We start from the raw sequence: 20,541 nt of genomic DNA on the forward strand, positions 1-20,541 counted from the left end.
AGATGCTTGGCTTTAAAGCGTTCAAAGTCTTTTGAAGTTTTCAGCCAAGCTCTTGAAAACATGGCATAGTGTGTGGCCCATTATGCTTCTCTGTTCTTTCTCAGTAAGTAAAAGGCAAACAGAATGTACAGTAGATAACAATAACAAATAATGAGAACTAGATTGTGAATTTTCTGACTTTTACCTATTGGTTTTGCAATAAAATCTTTTAAGAGTTGTATTAAAGTAAAACGGCAAGACTCTTACTGATTATCAGCATGACTGGTTAGAACTAGTTTAAAAAATCAGCATAAAACCTGCACGAACCCTTTGTTGATAATGTGACATCACATCCTCACACATAGGGGGTGAGTTATGCAAAAGTTAAAGCAACAGTATGAAACACAAATTAAAAATGTAATCAATTAGCAATAAAACGCATTACTTTGTCTGGTATGACAAAGAGATCATGGCTAATATTAGCTATTATTAGCTAACTTTAAATTGGCATTGCTATATAAGTGACATTATTGAGTCATTTCGCCGACTTTAAGAATATTTTCTTCTCTTAGCATGTCACAGGCAAACATTTCAATGTTTTTTTCACAAAGGTAAAACTAAGAATCAAAAACAGCGTACCTTATCGGGAGACTGTTTCCTATTTTTTGGTCCCATTCCACTCGATTTGAGCCAGATTGCCTAATGATGATGTCTTTAAAGAAACTGACAAAAGAATATTGGAAAATGAAGGGAAAATTAACGTGCTTTTATCTTGCAATTGCCTCTTTTTGCTGCTGTTTAGCAAAAGTTACATCTCACCTTAAATAGGTTTACTAGCAATATAGGAAACATTTTGATATCTTGACTTCCTGGAAAAAAGGATAAGTGGAAAACTTGTGATATTTGTTGTGTAAAAAAAAAAATAGCATTGTCAATGGATGAAATAGCAAAACTAACTTTGCAGCAATGTTGTATAACGTGCTCAATATTTGGGCAGAAAGGACATCCCTTCGAGCTGGCAGTGGATGTTGGTTGCGGCTCAGGACAGGGAACAGTGCTGCTGGCCAAACACTTTGCCTCGGTGGTGGGGACAGACGTTAGTCCTGCCCAGGTGGAAGTGGCGTTGGAGCATGCTAAAGTACGGTGGCCGACAGGGGCAAACGCCCTGCAGCTAAAGAAAACACACGCAAATAGACAAAACACAAGCAATTTAAGAAAACATCTTCATTAATTTGACAACACGTGCAGCATTCAGCAAACGCTCTGCAAATATTGCTGCAAATAAAAACAATGCAAAAAGAAAAGCACACAAACCCCGAAAAAAGAAGCGATGCAAAAAGAAAAAAAACTTCACTCATTTGACAAAACATGCGCAGCATTCAGCAAACGTGCTGCAAATACCACAACACAACCAAATAGATAAATGCGCTGCAAAAAGAAAAGCGCACAACGGAAGTTCTCCAGACCTCTAGAGGGAGCAGCTAAGTGGAACAGCTGGATTTTCGAGAGAGAGAGAGAGAGAGAGAGCCGGCGGGGCACGTTCAATCTCAGAATGGTGTGCACCGTTGTGAAACGGTGTGCAACTGCTGTGAAATCAGACATGTTTGAGATATGTTTTCTCTCGTTTGGTGGGTGTGTCTCGGCTCAGGTCACAGGTGATGCTCAATCAGCAGAGACTGATCAGAGAAAAATTGGTGATCAATCTGTATTCATATTGTGGAGCAATTCGCTCTTGAAATACAAAAAACAAAAAACAGACAGGATTTCTAGTCCCTCCCTGTTTAGTAAACCAGCTGAATTACTGTGGGATTTATCAAACTGAATAAATCCCGCCCGCACATATAAACACAAAACTGCTTCGCTAACTCCATCGTGTTGTAAGTAAGACATCTGCTGAAAAAGTTATTGTATTCATTAGCATGATTGCCGTACTGTTTAGTTCACAAACATCTAAAACACTAAAGTACGAAGACATAGGGACCAGACGCAAGCTTTGATTTTGAAAAGTCGAAGCTCAGGGACGGCACCAGCCGGGAAGGCATGAGACGGGAGCATAGACTGTGTATATATATATATATATATATATATATATATATATATATATATATATATATATATATATATATATATATATAAATTTAATATACAGTCTATGGACGGGAGGCATGAGACGGGAGTTCTCCAGGCAGCCATACCCGACTCTAATAAAAAGGCAGAGCCCTCTCTCCCCGTGGGGTCGAAAATCCAGCTGTTCCACTTAGCTGCTCCCTCTAGAGGTCTGGAGAACTTCCGTTGTGTAATCTGGATGCTGTGTTTTTTTATTGCATTTGTTTTCGGGGTTTGTGTGCTTTTCTTTTTGCAGCACGTTTATGTATTTGGTTGTGTTGTGTGTATTTGCAGAGCGTTTGCTGAATGCTGCACGTGTTGTCAAATGAATGAAGATGTTTCCTTAAATTGCTTGTGTTTTGTCTATTTGCATGTGTTGTCTTAAGTTGCAGGGCGTTTGCCCCTGTCGGCCACCGTACTAAAGAGCCAAACATCACATATAGGTAGCTAAGCATGAACCAGCCAGGAGTCCCAATTACTCTTTAGTTTTCACACGTCTGTAAACAAAGATTTTACAAAGGAAACGTGAAATACATGAATACATTCGGAAAGCAACTTCTGTCCTATGATTTTTTGCTGTCATAATGGTTTCATTCATTTCCTATAAATCCTTCACAATATAAGTCCCCCCGTTATTTTATTATTTAAAAGCTTTTATTATGGAGCAGCAACATACGGAAAAGGGTAACACTTTACTTGACAGTAGACATTCATTCTACATACTAAATACTATCTAATACTGGCTATGCCTTGTTGTAAATAGAGCAAAAGAGAGCTGTTTGAATCCACTGTCGTCACGGAGTTAAAAGCAGCAAAATGGTGAGTCTCTCCTTAGCACTAGCTAGGCCTTGAGTTCGCTAGCATCCATGCTAATCGGTGCTAATAGCGCAAAGCTAACGGGTTAGCTAAGGTGCTGCATTCATATGCTAATAGGGTAATTAGCCACAAAAGGCTAGCGGACTACTCCATATTGCCTGTGAAAAGGCTAATGATTCTATCTACTGGTTATGGAAAGTAATGTTGCTTTTCAACACTATTGCTAGCTGTGGGTTTTTTGTTGAATGAATATTAGTACAAATTGTGAGTTTAAGGTCCAGTCCACAGTGGGATACTGATCGACTCTTCAGATCCCAGAGACTTCCAGGGTTTAGAGATTCCCAGTTCAGTTGGCTGGGTGGCGAGCTACAGGATCGAGACTCTGAACTTAGACGGATTGCCCTGGATTCCTTCTTCATGGTGGTAGGACAAACAGAAACCAAACTCATATGGGCCCCAACGTTGAACATATCTGAACTCTTGTCATCAAAGAACAATTGAGCTCATAGAACTGAAAAGGGTTTCATTTATGTGCACACTTTATTATTTCAGTTGTTAGTTTTCATACCTGTGTTTATCTGTATGTATGCCATGTTTCTGTGTATATTAATACACTTCTCAAACTGTATCCTGGTTTTCTAGTCTCTTTATTGACGTTCCATTCTCTGGCTCTTAACAATCTAGTTTTCTTCTGGTTCTGGTCCAAATTCACACTGATATCAACTACATAACCATACTGTCAACAAAGATTTTTACATCACATGATAATGTGTTAGGAAGGTAATTTGGTGTGCGATGACATGTCTTATCCTTCATGATATCTTAATGACAAATCAGAATCGTACCACTTGAGGTCAAAGAATGTATTTGTTACACTGTCATAATAGTGTCATAACAGCAAGTCTTATCCATGATATCTTAATGACAAATCAAAATGGTACTACTTTACTTGAGGTCAAAATATTTATTAGTTACACTGTCATAATAGTGTCATAACAGCAAGTCTTATCCATGATATCTTAATGACAAAAATGGTACCACTTTACTTGATATCTAAGAATCTATCCATTACACTGTCATAATAGTGTCATGACAGCCAGTTTTGTGAAACATCCTGTCACACATATATCTGATCAAGTGCTGGAATTGGTCTCTAACCTTGCACATCTAATTATAATAATCATTGTTCATGAATCATGTCATGAATACAAAAAGAGGTGGATTTTCTTTTATGTCAAGTTGTCATGACAAAGACATCCTCTGGTAATGTCATCCTGGTTAATGTCAAGTTGTCATTACAAAGACATCCCAAACAAATTTAATGTCATTTAATGGGTGATTTTAATATTAATTGGAATGTGAAGAGGGAACGAACAACTCTTAAACAACTACTGACTATTGACTATTGACTAATTACTGACTATTTTAATTTAACACAAATGATAAAAACACCAACCAGAATAACAAACCACTCGGAAACTAAAATAGATTTGTTATTCACAAACCATGCTGAAAGGATTGGTAAAACATACAATTTGATTACAGGGCTTTCTGATCATAATATTGTATTTGTTTCCCGAAAATTAAGTAAAAACCTAAAAACTAATTCATCTACATTTCATAAACATTACAATTATATTCCAAAACATCTACATCAAAATCTTGATATTATTCTAAATGAAGTTAATTGGTCTGAATTGTTTTCTGATAATGATTTTGAAACCAATTCCCAGATACTTCACGCTAAAATTAGAGATGTTATGGAACCTTTCATAAAAAGAGGAAAAGGTAAAAAAAAGGGGAAATCATCTACCCTGGCTGAATAATCACTGCAAAATACTTATGAAAGAGACATCTTACTTAAAGTGTTTTTAAAATCTGGTCTTACCATTGATAGGCAAAGATTTACTTCCATGAGAAATAAAACAACTCAAAACCTACGTAAAGCCAAGGCAAATTTATTCAAGTATATTACAAATATTACAAGTGCAAATGGAAATGGCAAACTAATATGGCAAAATATTAATAAACTAATTGGAAAGCAAAATAAAATGGACAATGATTGATTGGAAATAAAAGTTAACTGTCATGATTGTGATGTTCTGTTTCCTGTTTTATTTTGAAGTCTGTCTTGTCTCCCTTGTCCTATCTACTTACTTCCTGTCTTTTATTTTCCCGCCTGTTTGTTCTGCCCTGATTTGTTTCACCTGTTGTGTCACCTATTTCTTGTTAGTCCTTGTTAACCTGTGTATTTAGTATCTGTGTTGTCTTTGTCTTGTGTGGGAGCATTTACGTTTCTGTTGCTGTTCATTCTGTTTGCCGTGTAGTCTGTTGCTGTGTGTTCTGTGACTGTGTCCGTGTCTGGAGTCTACCTTTCGTCTCTGAGTTCCGGTTTTTGAGATCCTGTTCTGTTTGTTCTGGAATTAGTTTTTGCCTGTTGCTTTCTGGATACTTTTGGTATGTACTTGATTTTTGTTTAATAAATCATCTAAACTGCATTTGGGTCCAAGCCATTCCTGACATTCCGTGACAGAATGCTCCCACCAAACATGGACCCAGCAGAGATGATTTCTGATGAACTTCATGACCTTATGTGTGAACTTATGGAACTCAAAGCCTGGTGGAGGAAGGCTAACGATGATTGCCAGAAGGAGGCAATTTTGGCATTGGCTCGTAAGAAGGTTTTGGAAAAGCTTCATTTTTGCTCCAGCTCCTCCACTTAATAAAGGATTGTGTTCAATCAAACCTGTTAACTCCACCAATGCTTCACTCAGTCACGAACCAGCTCCTCATCAGATTCCAAGCCAGCTAGCACCCACTAGCCTGCCTGCTTCTAGGCCTGCTAGCATTATGGCTACAGGTTCTCTGTCTTTGACCCCGCCTACCCCTTTGCCTGCTTCTCCCAGTCAGGAAGTTTCTCCACCTGGAGGAAAGCCAGAGACTTATATGACTTTGTTCCAGTACCTAGCTAAATGTGCTAGACGGACTGAGGAGGCCGAAGCCGCTAGATTACTAGCTGGTGATCTACGGTCCAGTTCGCCTTCATGCAGCTCCCTTGAGCAGTCTTTTGAAGGGACCCGTCTGGCCATATTTTCTGGGAACCGTGGAGGCCGCAAGAGGACGTGGTCGACATGGTCCCCGACGCCATGCACTGGTTCAACCGCTCTCCAGTGGACCTGAGCCCGTGCTCTCTAACGTTTCCGAGCCGAGCAGCCTTCCAGATCCTCCGCTGACGTGCAGCCTTCCAGATCCTCCGCTGACGTGCAGCCTTCCAGATCCTTCGCTGACGTGCAGCCTTCCAGAACCTCCGCTGATGTGCAGCCTTCCAGAACCTCCGCAGACATGCAGCCGTCCAGAACCTCCGCAGACGTCCAGCCGTCCAGAGTCTCAGCTGACGTCCAGCCGTCGAGAGTCTTCGATGACCACTCTTCCAGGGCCAGAGTGGACCAGCGTTCCAGGGCCAGAGTGGACCAGCATTCCAGGGCCAGAGTGGACCAGCGTTCCAGGGCCAGAGCGGACCGTTCTACCAGAGTCGTTGCTGACCGCTCTCCCAGAGTCTAGGTCGACTGACCTCCCAGAGTCTACACTGACCATTCTCCCAGAGTCTTGGCTGACCGGCACCCCAGCGACTTTGTCGGTCTCCAACACCCCAGTGACTTTGCTCGGTTGCGGCGTTCCTGGGACTGTCCCTGAGATTGCCCCAGTGACTATGCCCTTTCCCGGTACCCCTGAAATTTCGCCCGACTGCAGCATCCCTGAGACTTTGCTTTTGTCGGCGGTCAGGCCGACTCCTGCCCCTTGTGTTTGGTCGGCGGTCCGGCCGACTCCTGCCCCTCGGGTTTTGTCGCCAGTCAGGCCGACTTCTGCTCCAGTTACCCTGTCGGTGGAGTTGCCGACTTCTGATTCTGTTGCCTTGTTGCATGTTGCATGTTCCTGATCCTGTTGCCTTGTTGGCAGACATCAGCCCAGCTGACCCGTCGCCTGTCTCCAGCCCAGCTGACCCATCGCCTGTCTTCAGCCCAACTGACCCATCGCCTGCCTGGCCCACAGAGGGGTTTAGTCTTCGCTGGCCCGCCAGGTCTCCCAATGGATTCAGCCTTAACCGTCCTGCTTGTCCGCCTGAGGGATGCTGCCTTAGCGGCCGGCCTCCTGATGGGTTTCGCCTTCGCGGACGGCCTCCTGAGGGGTTTTGCCTTCGCGGACGGCCTCCTGAGGGGTTTCGCCTTCACGGACGGCCTCCTGAGGGGTTTCGCCTTCGCGGCCGGCCTTCAGAAGGGATTCGCTTTCGCTGCCGGCCGCCTGATGGGTTCTGCCTTCGCCGCCGGCCGCCTGATGGGTTCTGCCTTCGCCGCCGACCACCAGAGGGACACCGCTTTCACCGCCCGACCACCAGACGGACATCGCCGCCGACCGCCAGAGGGACACCTCCTTTTCCGCCGGCCGCCTGATGGGTTCTGCCTTCGCCGCCGACCACCAGAGGGACACCGCTTTCACCACTGACCGCCAGAGGGGTCCCATCTGTGCTGTGCCTCTCTGTTCCCTGTCCCGAGTGGTCCCTCTGCTTCCCGTAGTGGCCCTCCCTGCAAAAATCCCTCCGGTCGGAAAGCCCCTTAAGGTTGCAGAAAAGTGGCTCGCCAAGCTGCTGAATAAACACCTCAGCCATGGCCATTCTCTCCTGCATTTCATGCAATTTGGGTTTCGCCAGTACCACTCCACAGAGACGGCAAACTATGTCTTCATAGAAACAGTGAAATCCTTGCTTGATAAAACCACCTGTGTTGGTGCAGTCTTTTTGGACTTAAAGAAGGCGTTCGATACAGTAGATCATCGAGCCCTTCTGTCTAAACTGACTCACTTCAACTTTGCAGAAGATGCACTAGTTTGGTTTTAATCTTACTTGTCCAACAGAAGACAATCTGTGAGCGTTAGTGGCACTAAGTCATCTTACCTGGAATGTTCAGCAGGGGTCCCACACGGCTCTATTTTGGGACCAGTATTGTTCTCTGTATATATAAATGATTTGCCAAATGTTTGTCAAAAAGTCCGTTTTCAAATGTATGCTGATGATGCGGTTATTTTTACACCTTCTAAAAGCACACAGGAAGCATCATCCATCCTTACATCATCACTGGAGAATCTACAGTATTGGCTGCTTAAATCCTGCCTATTATTGAACAAAAAGAAAACTCATAAAACTGGAGCGGTCCAATGTGTTCCTGGGGGGAGTGGAACTTGACATTGTAGAGGAGTTCAAGTACCTCGGTGTCACACTGGACCCAACACTTTAATTTAAAAAACACATCAAACTTACAGCGAATAGAATCACATTCAATTTACAAACTTTTAAACAAATCAGACCATCAATGACAACTACTACAACTACTGCTAAAATGTTCCTACATTCAATGATATTTTCACATATAGATTACTGCATCACAACCTGGTCACTCACTGGAAATACAATTTTAAAACCCATAGAAATGTTATTCAAAAAATCTATAAAAATACTTGATCAAAAATTCATTCCATCAGTGTAATATTTTGGGAAAATACAATATGCTCAACTTTGAAAATTGTATTCATTTTAAAAATAGCTGTTTAATTTATAAAGTGTTTCATGGACTGGCCCTACCTTCACTTTCTACATACATTAAACCGAGGTCTGACAGAGGTTGTTGTACCAGAGCTTCATTTAAAGGAGATATAGAGATCCCGCATAGAAAAACTACCTTTGGACAAACTGTTCTGTCTATCAGAGGAGGTCAATTTTGGAACAGCATAACAAACATTAGAGAATGTCCAACTTCTTAAAAGTTCCCAGTTATGTCATCATTTTGACTAATTTTATTGATGTAATGTAATCTGCCTGAATGTGAGCTAATGTTTTTCTTGCTTGATATTGTATATTGTCATGTTCTTTTGTGTTGTATTATCTTGTATGTTGTTGTCTTCCTGCCTCGGGACTAGGCAGATAAGTCCCAGGTTATAGCATAAATTAGCATTTATGCTATAACCTGGCTCATTTACAGTCTGTACAGAAATGTTAGATTGTTCATTAATGTGCACTGTCCCGAATAAATAAATAAATTAAAAAAAAACTAAAAAATAATATATATATATATATATATATATATATATATACACACGTTGTTTTGTGTATATGGTTGAAATGACAATAAAACACATTTGAGTTGAATGCTGCCTCACTGTCTGTCTGTAACGGTAGGCGTGGCTTGGGAGTGGAGTCTAAAGCAGCGAAGTAAGTGCATTCTGGGATTTGGTGTCTTTCATCCATATGAGCCAAAAACACATTTTCTGGCTTATCTCGGCCTAGAAGGCACCAATTTCTATACTTTTTTCACATTTCTACTACAATTTAAAGATATATTCGTCTTTCCAACGGTGAAATATCCCTTTAAGTGACACGTTCAAAGTTCTGTTGAACTTGTTCAAGGTTCCGTTCAACACATGTTTTACTTGTGTAATGTTACCACAGCTTTGATTGCCATTGCTAAGAGAACACTTTAGAACTTTAGTGGTTTTCACGATAGCTGAACAGTGGTAGCCTAATACAGACCAGGGTAGCTGAGTGGGAATTGCCATGCTTTGTTTTTGGATCTGTTGTAAACAAATTGGAGTTTGGTTTGAAATGTAAACAATAATGAGATTACTACTTTTTCCTGACTTGATGACTGCAATGACTGTAACATATTCCACTCAGCTATTCTTCAAACTGCTGATGTTCTACTCAAAACTGTCCTGTCATCTTTACTTCTTTCTTTATAAACATATGGCCCAACTTCCTTGCTTTTGTACTTGATGTTTGTACTTTTCAAGAGGAATTAGGAGCAAAACCTTCACTCTACTGTTGTTATTGGTACTAGGCTACAATGTTGCACCACTCACCTACTGCTCTGCCAATACTGTTTGAAGGACAAGACAATAGGTAAGTGGTGCAAGACAGTAGGAAAGTGATGCAGAAAGCACAAAAGTGACACGAGAGAGTAGATGAGTTGCTTACACCAGTAAAAAGTAGAAAGAACAAGTTTTGCTCCTACTCCTGCTGCTGTAGACCCTCGTCTTTCAAAACCCATTAAATTATGCTTCTGTGTATTTCAGATGACATTACGTGATTCACAGCCAGTTGTGCTTGTTAAAAGCTACTGTTCTTGTGTGTGGCTGGGTGTGGGATATGCAATCATTTGGTTGCATTACTATATCAGACTGCCAATTACTCTGAATGTGGCATGTCTGTCGTCCCTCCTGTACTTTTGTGCACTGAAACAGAGCAGAAGTGACATAAACCACGAACAATGGTTTGTATCATTTCAATACCAGACAGTTGTGTCACATGCATACTAGCATCTCTCTTAATACCATCTCATAAATAAATAGGGAGTGAAGCCAGGACCTGTGGATGCCATGTTTGTAGTGAAGCCCAAACCAGATGCTACTCCGGCAAGCGGAATTAGGTATGCAGAGTCCAATTAAATAGGCAGACTACAATGTGTTGCGAAATAAATGTTATTAATCGCTGTTAGATTCTGGTGTATTTCCTAGTGAAACCTTTAATTTTCCTGATATTATTATTCCAGATCTACACCTTACAAGGGCTACAGCGGTGAGCTACCAGACCCATCAACCCTCAACCCACTACCTGCCTATGCTGACATGGAACCAGACTCTCTTCCCCTTATCTGCAGAATGAACATCACATCTGACAAACCACTCGTGGACTCCATTTTTGGCAAGGTACAAACTGGCAGTATCCTGTCATATCAACACCCACCACCTCCACCTGACAGTGGAGATCATGACGGATCAAGAAAAGCTTCACCTCAGTTCTCTGTCTGTGACTTTGTCACAGTCACACCTGATTGAGGAAGCAACCAGATGCCAAAGTGAAACACCCGAGTGGCATTCACTGAGGAAGGAGAGAGTGACTGCTTCACATTTCTGGGAGGTAAGCCATGTTAGAGGTACAAACACAGCAGAAAAACTGGCAGAAAGAATTATCAGAGGGACAAGACAAACACCACTAATGAAAAGGGGGCTGGAAATGGAAGCAGGTGCATTGAAGGACTATGCAGTTCTAAAAAATCTTAATCTGACAAAATGTGGGCTAGTCGTGCATCCGGACGCACCTTGGCTGTGGGTCTAGTGGGTCTAGTTGAAATGAAATGCCCAAATGAAGCCAGCTACATAGACTGCAAGTTCCTGAGATTTGACCATGGCCTACACAAATTGAAGGAAAGTCATTGTTATTATTGGCAAGTCCAGTTACTCATCACAGGCATGGAATGGTGTGATTTTGTTGTCTGTGCCCACGATGACATTTTTGTGCAGCGCATTTGCCGAGACAGCACTGTATTAAGCTCCCTGAAAGAGAAATGTGATTTGTTTTTCTTTAACACATACATGTCAAAATACCTCTCTATGAAAAGTAACTTAACAGACACTTGAATTATTGTACAATCATTTTTAAATTTATTTTGTAAACGGTCTTATTTACAACATTGTAATATTAAAGGGGCGCTATGCAGTTTTGGTAATTTCTTCGCTTTTTTTCTCTATAGAGCTCCCCCTACATATAGACATTTGTCAGCTCCTATGTTTACTCGTCTCTGACTCCTCGCTCGGTCAGTCTGCCGTTTCCTCTTTCTCTGTTCCTCCGACAATGCTTTCCTAGCTTTCTGCTTCTGTCCCTTCAGCAGAAGAAGCTGAACCAAAAATGATTTTCTGGCATCGTTATAATAACACATTTGAGAACTTCAGATGTGGTCAATGCAATCTGTTTTCCACAACCAGATGAATGGCACCAAATACACTGCTCTATACACCAGGTCTTCCTTCTGTAGGCTCTGGTCATTCAGTTTTCAGTGTGGATACCTTTGTAAAGACAAACATGCACCGTAGTTAAGGCATGGTAGATCACAATGAATTTTAATAATATTTGAGCTTGTACATGAATGTATGTTTCAGTTGAGGACATGCAGTATTAAGTAAACATACTCCTACATGTCAAATTTATCTTAGACATTGTGTATTGTATGCAACACTTTTTTAGTGATATGTACATTTTAGTAATAAACAGAATTTGTAAATATAGATTGTAACATGTATGTGACTCATCTTAAAACAGATTAATGTGCTTCAAATAGATTAGCAGACGCAACTACAGTAAGTGGAAGAAATACATCAGTGTAACAGCATCAACAACAGTGGTTAATAACTCCTGCAACAGCATGCTTGTTAGGTACATTAACAATCTGAAATAATGTATTTAGAATTGTTTGAGAAAAGATTTTTTGAGAAAAGAATATTGAACCTGGTGCTTTATACAATTTCAAGATAGAACACTTATGTAACTTTACAATAATACATATATTTTTTCATGTGCAACATTTTATCGCAAAAACGGATATTCTGGCCTACAGCCCCGTCCGTCGGCGCGCTCCAGCGCGGCTTTATCCGAGGTGAGGGTGACGGTGATGCTGTGTGGGTGCCGCCGCGGCGGGAGTGATAGCATATGTGCCTGTCCTTCGGGCGCCTCCGGGTAACGTTGCCCAACTCTCGGGCAGAGTACATATATTTCAGTATATTCAAGTAAAAGCAGTCTCCGCTTGTCCCGTGCGAATGCGCCACACAAAACTCAGATGTGAGGGGGTACTTTCTAAATCACACGCGGTCCCAAAATGATTCTAATCCTGTGCGAATAGGGTTTATATGAATTTGCACTATAACGTTAGCTATATCAGGCATCGATTAGCAATAACATCACATATGGTTAAAAACAGATCACCGGTGAGACCGTTGTGCATACCTACTGTATACGACTGTAACGTTAAATATATATATATATTTTAATCCGTTTATACGGTCTGGTCTGCATAACGTTATTAGTTAGGCCGCTAGCTTGGTTAGCAAGGTGCAATCTAGCTAGCTAACTGATATTAATTGGGATGCTAACATTGGCTAACGAAAAACAGTATTAAAACAAAATGTAACGTTACTTACCGGAAAAACTGAACTGCCGACTGTCTTGTCGTACAACCGAACGTTGAACAAGACATTATTAGGCGACCAAGTGTCTCAGTCACGAAGACGAAAGCTGGTCAACCCACCAAAATGAAGTTTACGTGCCATGGATAAGCTTTTGCTAAACCTGTCACGATTGACAGGCAGCAAACTGTCAATCACATATTAGCCACGCCCTAAAATACCCCCTGCTTTATCGCAGATTTTAAAATCAACGAGACCATAATTCAAAAAATTAACATCATTCTGTGTTGCAGAAGACTTAAAACTAGCGATTGAGAATATAAACTCTTAATTGAAATGTTTACTGAGGTAATAAATCAAGTGAGAAGTGGGTCATTTCGCCATAGACTTCTATAGAAACCGACCTCCTTTTTGCAACCGCACGTGTCGCCCCCTGCTGGAATTCAGATAGAATGCAGGTTTAAGGCATTTACGCATTTGCCACATTTTGCCGAACCGGATGCGCTGTCCACTAATAATATACAGTCTATGTACACTACCCACAGTCCTATCACAGCGACGTCTCTGATTGGTGGAGCGGCTGGAATTGTTTACTGCCCGCACCATTCTTAGCTGTCGGCTAAGTCGGCTATACTGTTCTGTATAACATTAGTTCAAGGTTGTTTTTATAAACTAACGTTACAGAAAAAAACAGCAGAGAAAGCACGTTTTCCCTCCCCAACATGCTCCGCTTTTTTAGTGATGAGGACAGTATGTGTTACGGCTGCCGCCGGCACCCTTGTGTTTATATTTAACTGTGATTGTGTTTTATCTGAGATGCGGAGCAGGCTGTGCCATTCCATGCTAAGGGAAGTCCCGCCTAGTTTCTGGGGTTCCCTGCGATGGTGACGCTGATTGGTGCCGCATGCCACCACTGACCCAATCGAGGAGCTCCAGTGAAGTCTACCTCCTGCTCAAATAGCCTGTTTGACTTGTAGTTCAGGGCAGCTGTCAGAACCGGGGGTCTGTACTACGAATCAAGATCAACATGCCCTGGATTTATTTCCGTTACCCGGCTTCACCTAACCTAACAACCGCGGTCCCGCAAAAGCTGTGTCACGACGGTGGTTAACAACTAGTTCAACACAGGGTTTCCCAATCCAGCGAGGCGAGCATTCACATAAGAGGCGGTGTTTGCACAGCACGACCAATCGCAAACATCTACCAGAGACACATATTTTACATAAGAAGAGCAAACTATATCTACATAAATATGAAGAACACAGACACGGTTTTACAGGCAAAATGCAGGAAAGCTGGCAAAAAAGCTGACGCTGTAAATGCGTAAATCAAAACGCTTATCAATATCACTTCCTCATCAGTCAGGCACAAGATCTGACCATAATTACACTTGTGCTTTCCATAAACTGTCGTTTATTATATTATCAGTTGCAACTCTGGTAGTGGTAAGCAATCATGAGAGCAAATAAAAAATATAAAAACATAATTCAAACCGATGTGTGGCATTGGCAACACATGGCTCAACAAGCCGACAAATAGCTTATACGTAATTCCCTCCGCTGAAAATCTAAATCTTTCATAAAAATACCCATCAGCCTCATCACCCTCACATCTTGATTATAATTGATTTTTTTTAATTACATTTTATAAACGAGTAGCACTTTAATTCATAAATGTGATCTAATAAAAGGTAAAGGGCAAAAATGAACCATGTTATATTGTTTATCATTGGGATGAAGTAAATATCTCTTGAGTATTTTAACATAAAATAGTTAGTGTTGAATTAAAATCCCCAAAAATACAGCGGGTCCACCAGACCCACGAACACTGGGTGAGTAACAAAAACATGAACACCACATAAGGCTTAAAGGTGCCCTGCCACACATATTTCATTACTTTGTGGTAATGTCTAAAGTTCTACCATGGACTCTGTAACATTTGTTGTGGAATAAATGCCTTGGTTACCTTGTTTCAAGCCATTCTAGCGTGGTATAGAAAGCCTGCAGGAAGACTCAGCTCAATTTGTGCCAGTTCTCATTAATATTCAACGAATAAGCTGCTTGACTCTGATTGGCTAACAGCTAGCCAATGAGAGCCTGGCTATCAGCATCATTTACCCAGCGCAACTGGGTGAGCTCATGAATAGTAATGAGCTCAGGCAACACCACGTCAGACTGACCAGCTTTTGTAATTGCTGTGATTTCTCCTCTTATTTCTTTTCAGTGGCTAGAGCTGACAGAGGAGGTAGCAGTTCATTTTCACATTCACCACATAACACAAACACATATGGACCACCCGTACAACCGTTACTGTCGAGCCCTGGGGTTAAGCAAGAGTCCCTTTACTACTACTACTACTTTGCTGTGTTGGAGTTTGATTTCAGAACATTGCTTCAGATAGAATCATTCGATTAATGACACACATGCTTGGTTAATTCGGAGCAAAGCTCAAGTAACACTGTATTGCAAGCACCTTTTTGCAAACACAGAGGTATGTTTTACTATTCAATATAGGCCTACAAAAGGAAGGATAATGACTAGATATTATCTATGTAGAAATTGTGGGTAGAATACGATTGTATTCTACATTTCCTGGCTCAGTGGCTCGATCAGCAATTGTGTATGTTAACAGTTTTATCTGAGTTAGATCGTCACTATTTAAAATGAGTCAAGGCCTACGTGTGTCGTAATACGTGTGTCGGGCTAGTGGTCAATATAGCTGTAGCCGCAAGGACAGAAACGTGATGAATACATTTGGGTATTTTCTAAACTTAACCCAGGTAACCAGTTGAAATGTTACCTGGATGCTGGCGATAGTTAATTAGTACGTGACTGTCACAGATGATATGTGAAACCAATTAGTTTGGAAATGGGCAACACCGGCCTCGGTTAGGCATTGTTTACTTGTGTGTCACTTTAGGAAGTGGGTGAGGAGTTAAATGCTGTAGGGCAGTGTGTGTTGGCAGAAAATGGCAGCAGGAGGAAAAGAAGGTGCAAGATAAGAGAGAAGACACGTAGAGGGTAAAAGAGGCTAAAAGCAAGGAAACATAACAAAGGCAAACAAGACAGGAGACTGAAAGAGAACAAAGACGAACAAAGGAGGTTGTTTTGGAGCACAGGCTCAGAGAAAGCTAAACTGGTAACAGAACAAAAAGAGAAAAAAACAGACCATCATGACATACCGGCTGTTTGAGGGGAAGGATCATGCCTCAATCTACCAAAGATATCGCTTTACACCTCCAGATGAGGTTAAGAACATTATTCTTCAATACCTAGATAAAAAGGTAGGCCATGGCCAAATACACTGTGAATATGCACTACATTCTGTTATCATAGTGCATTAATTCTGCCTATTTGATGCACAAAACAAGAGTTTATGATAGAGATGTTCCGATACCGATATCGGAGGCTTTTCCGATACTGCCTGAAATGCTTGTATCAGTATCGACAAGTACTGGAGTTTATGCACCGATCCAATACCGCGTAATTTATCCCCAAAGACAATCTACTTTAAAGTAGTTTATTTATGTCTTTTTTTCTGTTATAACTGACTGACACTGGATAATGAAATCATTGTTTCTGTTTGTTCATTTTTCACAAAGAGTTTAACCTGAGCCAGCCATCCAACAATGATAGCAATCATATCACATCCATACAGGGTTAGTAGTATACAGCTGTTAAAACAAATACATCAAATCAAATACATGTATTTACCACGCTGGTATCGGATCGGTACTTCGTATCAGCCAATTCGCAGTATTCATTAATCAGAATCGGGTAGAAAAAATGGTATCGGAAAATACCGAGATTATAAAGCAAAAATCTGCATCATTCAACATATTGACAACAATTACTGCATATCTGTTCCCATCCTCAGAAGGGACAGCCACATGTGCTGGCAGTGGATGTGGGATGTGGGACAGGTCAGAATTCCCGGCTACTGGCACCGCACTTCCAGGAAGTGGTGGGCATCGACATTCAAGTACTGTACATAGAAAAAGTGCTCTTTTCTTTTCATGCCACTTTCTACTTCTACTCCGCTACATTTCAGAGAATAATATTGTACATTTTACTCCACTTCATTCAAATTAAGATTTTTGCACACAAAACACATGGTTTATTAAATATGCTCTATTATAAATTAAACTACCCAACAACATAACAGCCTACAAGTCCAGCTGAAATGGTTAGACCATAAAACACTTAGTTGATTGACAGAACTGTTTTTATCGTTTCCAGTTTCTAAAATGTGAGGATTTTTCTGCAATGAGTACTTTTACTTTTAATACTTTAAGTACATTTTCCTGATGCATAATTTCACTTAAACAACATTTTCAATGCAGGACTTTTACTTGTAACAGAGTATTTTTACAGTGTGGTATCAGTAGGATCTGAATACTTCTTCCATCACTGGAAATCAGTGTGACCTGACTGTTGCCCCTGCAGGAAGGGGACAGCAGAGGAGCTTTCTTTTCCAGATGGTTCTGTAGACTTGCTCACAGCAGCGTCAGCAGCCCACTGGTTTGATCAGACAAGGTTCCTGGCTGAGGCAAGTCGGGTTTTAAAACCCCGGGGTTGCATGGCTCTGCTGGGCTTCAAGAACACCAGACATACCTACCAGGACTGTGGAGAAAGACTCAATCACGTGTATAAAGAGGTGGGTGTAGACTCAATGCAAAGCTTTTGTGAGTAACAGTATCACTTATGCAATCTGTAAACACAGAGCTTAGGGCACTGAACTGGTGTGGCTATATAAATATAATTACTGGGTGTGACCAGTGTCGGGAAGGATACTTTCAAAACGTATTCCAATACAGAATACATGCCCAGAAATGTAATTTGTAACGTATATATACTATTATGTTACTCAATCTGAGTAACGTATTCTGAATACTTGGATTACTTCCACATTGAATTGCATTTTATAAGTGTAGGAATGCGGCCATCACATACAGCTTACTAAACAGGCCTATTCTGGTGTGTTCTTCTGTTCCAACTGGCTGAATGTGTACCTGAACAAGCAGATAGATTTTTGTATTTGTAGTCCCGAACTGCATACTGCAAAAATCTAACCGCAGACCTTATTGGTCCAGTTTGTGTAAGCTACTGATATCATATTGCGAGACAACTTTGAACCTCGACGAGAAATATCGTAATGTTTTAATCTTGTGAGATCTCGTCACACCTCTAATAATTACCTTTTATAGGGGTTAAATGAATAGTTTTATAACATTTAGGGAAAAAAACTAAATTTCTGAGTGTGTCAAGTACATCGCTAGAGTCAGGATGTGGTCATCTTAACCTGGCATAAAGATTAAAGGTGCAGTAGGTAAAGACTTATAAAACTAACTTTCTGTCATATTTGCTGAAACTGACCCTATGTTCCAGTAGAACTACATGAAGCTGGTCATTTAAAAAAAAACATCCGGCTCCTCTGGCACCACCTACAGCCTGTAGTGAGATTTGCAAAAATCCACAGCTCCCTGTTCAGATGCACCAATCAGGGCCGGGGGGGTGTCTAACTGCGTGTCAATCACTGCTCATGCACACACATTCATTCTTCCTTGTGGAGGGAGGGGCTTAGGAGACCGTTTTGGGCTTTAGCAGAAAGGGGGGAGGGACTGAGAAGTTGTTGATGTTCAAATTTTTTGTCTAAATCCTGGATCTTCCCAGTCCTACCTACAGCACCTTTAAAGCAGGGGGAAAACACCTAGTCTGGTCCTGTCCAGAATTAAAAAAATCTGCTTATACCAACACTTATAAACTTCACTATGTAATATGTTGTTGCCTATAATTGTGCAAATAAATAGAAATGTAAAAGTACAAGTTACAGTTATTAGACAGGCAGTCATCAATCAATTATTTAATTTAGTATTTGTCCAGAGGGCACTTTGCGTCGCAGCAGGCATAAAGCATAAAAACATACAGTAGTCAAGTCAACTTTATTGTCAATTCTGCAATATGTGCCAGACATACAGAGCAATTGAAAATACGTTTCTCTCTGACCCACGTTGCAATAAGTACACGTACAGCAAGTATAATATAAAAGATAAGAAATATATACAAATAAAGATAAAAAAATATAAGTAATATGTACAAATAAGATAAAGAAAAGATAAGTAATACATACAATAAGGTAATAATTCTAAATAGTGCAAATGTAAGGCAAAATCAAACAGTACAGAAAACTAAAGATGAAGATATTTGAAATAGATACAGATATAGATACATATATATACAGACATGATATACATGCAATATAAATTCAATACATGATGGAATAGTTATACATTTCTATACGTTCACTTGTGAGGCAGGTGCTGTTGCCTTACACTAATAATCAAGTAGCTGTATCTGAGAGTAAGCTGCAGGAGCTCTACTCAGCCATCCCGTTTCCCGACAAGGAGAGGTATTTACCATACACACCTACAATAAACACACCTCTGTGATAGCTTAATACAATACCATTGTCTGCTCTCCCTACGAAGTCAGATAGAGGATTAAGTTGTTATACCTTTGTTTGGCTAAGATAACACACAGAGCGCTCAGAGCTGAAATCACGTATCATTGTTCCATAAAACAGAAACGCAGTTATTATTGCTGTCTTGAATCGATAAATGCACAGTTAAATTATGTGAATGAAAGTGTGTTTTATTATGCCACTGTATTGTTTAATTGTCTTTATATGTAATAATAAGTCAATAAAATGGTACAACAGGATTGAACGTATTCGGGTGAACTCAACACTCTCGGTGAGGAACCTGGTGGGTTTCATTGAGTCCTGGTCCATGTTCCAAGATTACAAGAAGAAAGATCCCCAGGCTGCTGAAGACCTGCTGCTTAATACTCAGAAGAGGTCATCTAGCCACACACACACACACACACGCGCACACGCACACGCGCACGCACACACACGTCTGTTATTATAACCATCCATTTTGTACATATTAACTGTCTGAATGTTTTACTTTGAGCACTGAGCAGAATAATCAATCTGTGCACTGCTCCACAGGTTTCTGGAGGAGATGGGAGTCACGTCTCCTGACACTGAAATAGAGCAGGAAATGGAATATTTCTGTGTCCTGGCATCAAAACCACAATAATCAACAATGTGGCATTGGAGTGTGTGTTTTGAGAGATGGTTTTCAAGTCTTAGATGTTGCAATTTATGAACTTTTAAAAAACTATGGATGCCTTAAGGTGTGTGCTTGTTGAATGATCACATGCCTTTACTCTTTATTCTTACTAGAACTCTTTGATTTCCTTGTCAGTTGTCAATTGACAAAGACCTTTCTGCCAGACTTACAACATAATCATTAACACACCTTTTGCTCGTACGGAAGAGTGTTCAGGCCAGTTTAGATTGGTGGTGGGAGAAAAAATCGATATAGCATAGTATCGCGTAAGTTTACCTGCAATTGGAAACATTTTGATATGTGATGTCTTAATAGTTTATATACTAATTAAAAGTTCTTGGGGCTTAAATTTGATTTGGAAAACTAACTAACCCCTAAGTATGATGATTTGGGATCACAATTGTATGGTGACTTACTTTTCATATTGACCAATAAAAAAAATAAAACGTTGTTGAAATGTCTTGAGTTGAGTTGATCACTGTCACATTTCAACAACACTAATG

The 20,541-nt window shown here is 40.7% G+C and overlaps 1 protein-coding gene and 1 long non-coding RNA gene across 2 annotated transcripts; both read left to right on the plus strand.

The window, feature by feature from the left end:
* The first annotated feature begins 15,839 nt into the window (after nt 1-15,839).
* LOC144525803 (putative methyltransferase DDB_G0268948) lies at nt 15,840-17,602 on the plus strand. Its single transcript, XM_078262868.1, has 3 exons — nt 15,840-16,186; nt 16,780-16,902; nt 17,353-17,602. Exons 1-3 carry the CDS (start codon nt 16,076-16,078, stop codon nt 17,593-17,595), a joined length of 477 nt encoding a protein of 158 aa, XP_078118994.1. The 5' UTR covers nt 15,840-16,075; the 3' UTR covers nt 17,596-17,602.
* Nucleotides 17,603-19,193: 1,591 nt separating this feature from the next.
* On the plus strand, nt 19,194-20,047 carry LOC144526073 (uncharacterized). The gene is made up of 3 exons (XR_013502727.1): nt 19,194-19,311; nt 19,621-19,758; nt 19,915-20,047. It is a non-coding gene; the product is annotated as an uncharacterized LOC144526073 (long non-coding RNA).
* Nucleotides 20,048-20,541: the final 494 nt, after the last annotated feature.

Source organism: Sander vitreus, chromosome 11 (assembly GCF_031162955.1).
Source record: "Sander vitreus isolate 19-12246 chromosome 11, sanVit1, whole genome shotgun sequence".
NCBI classification, from domain to species: Eukaryota; Metazoa; Chordata; class Actinopteri; order Perciformes; family Percidae; genus Sander; species Sander vitreus.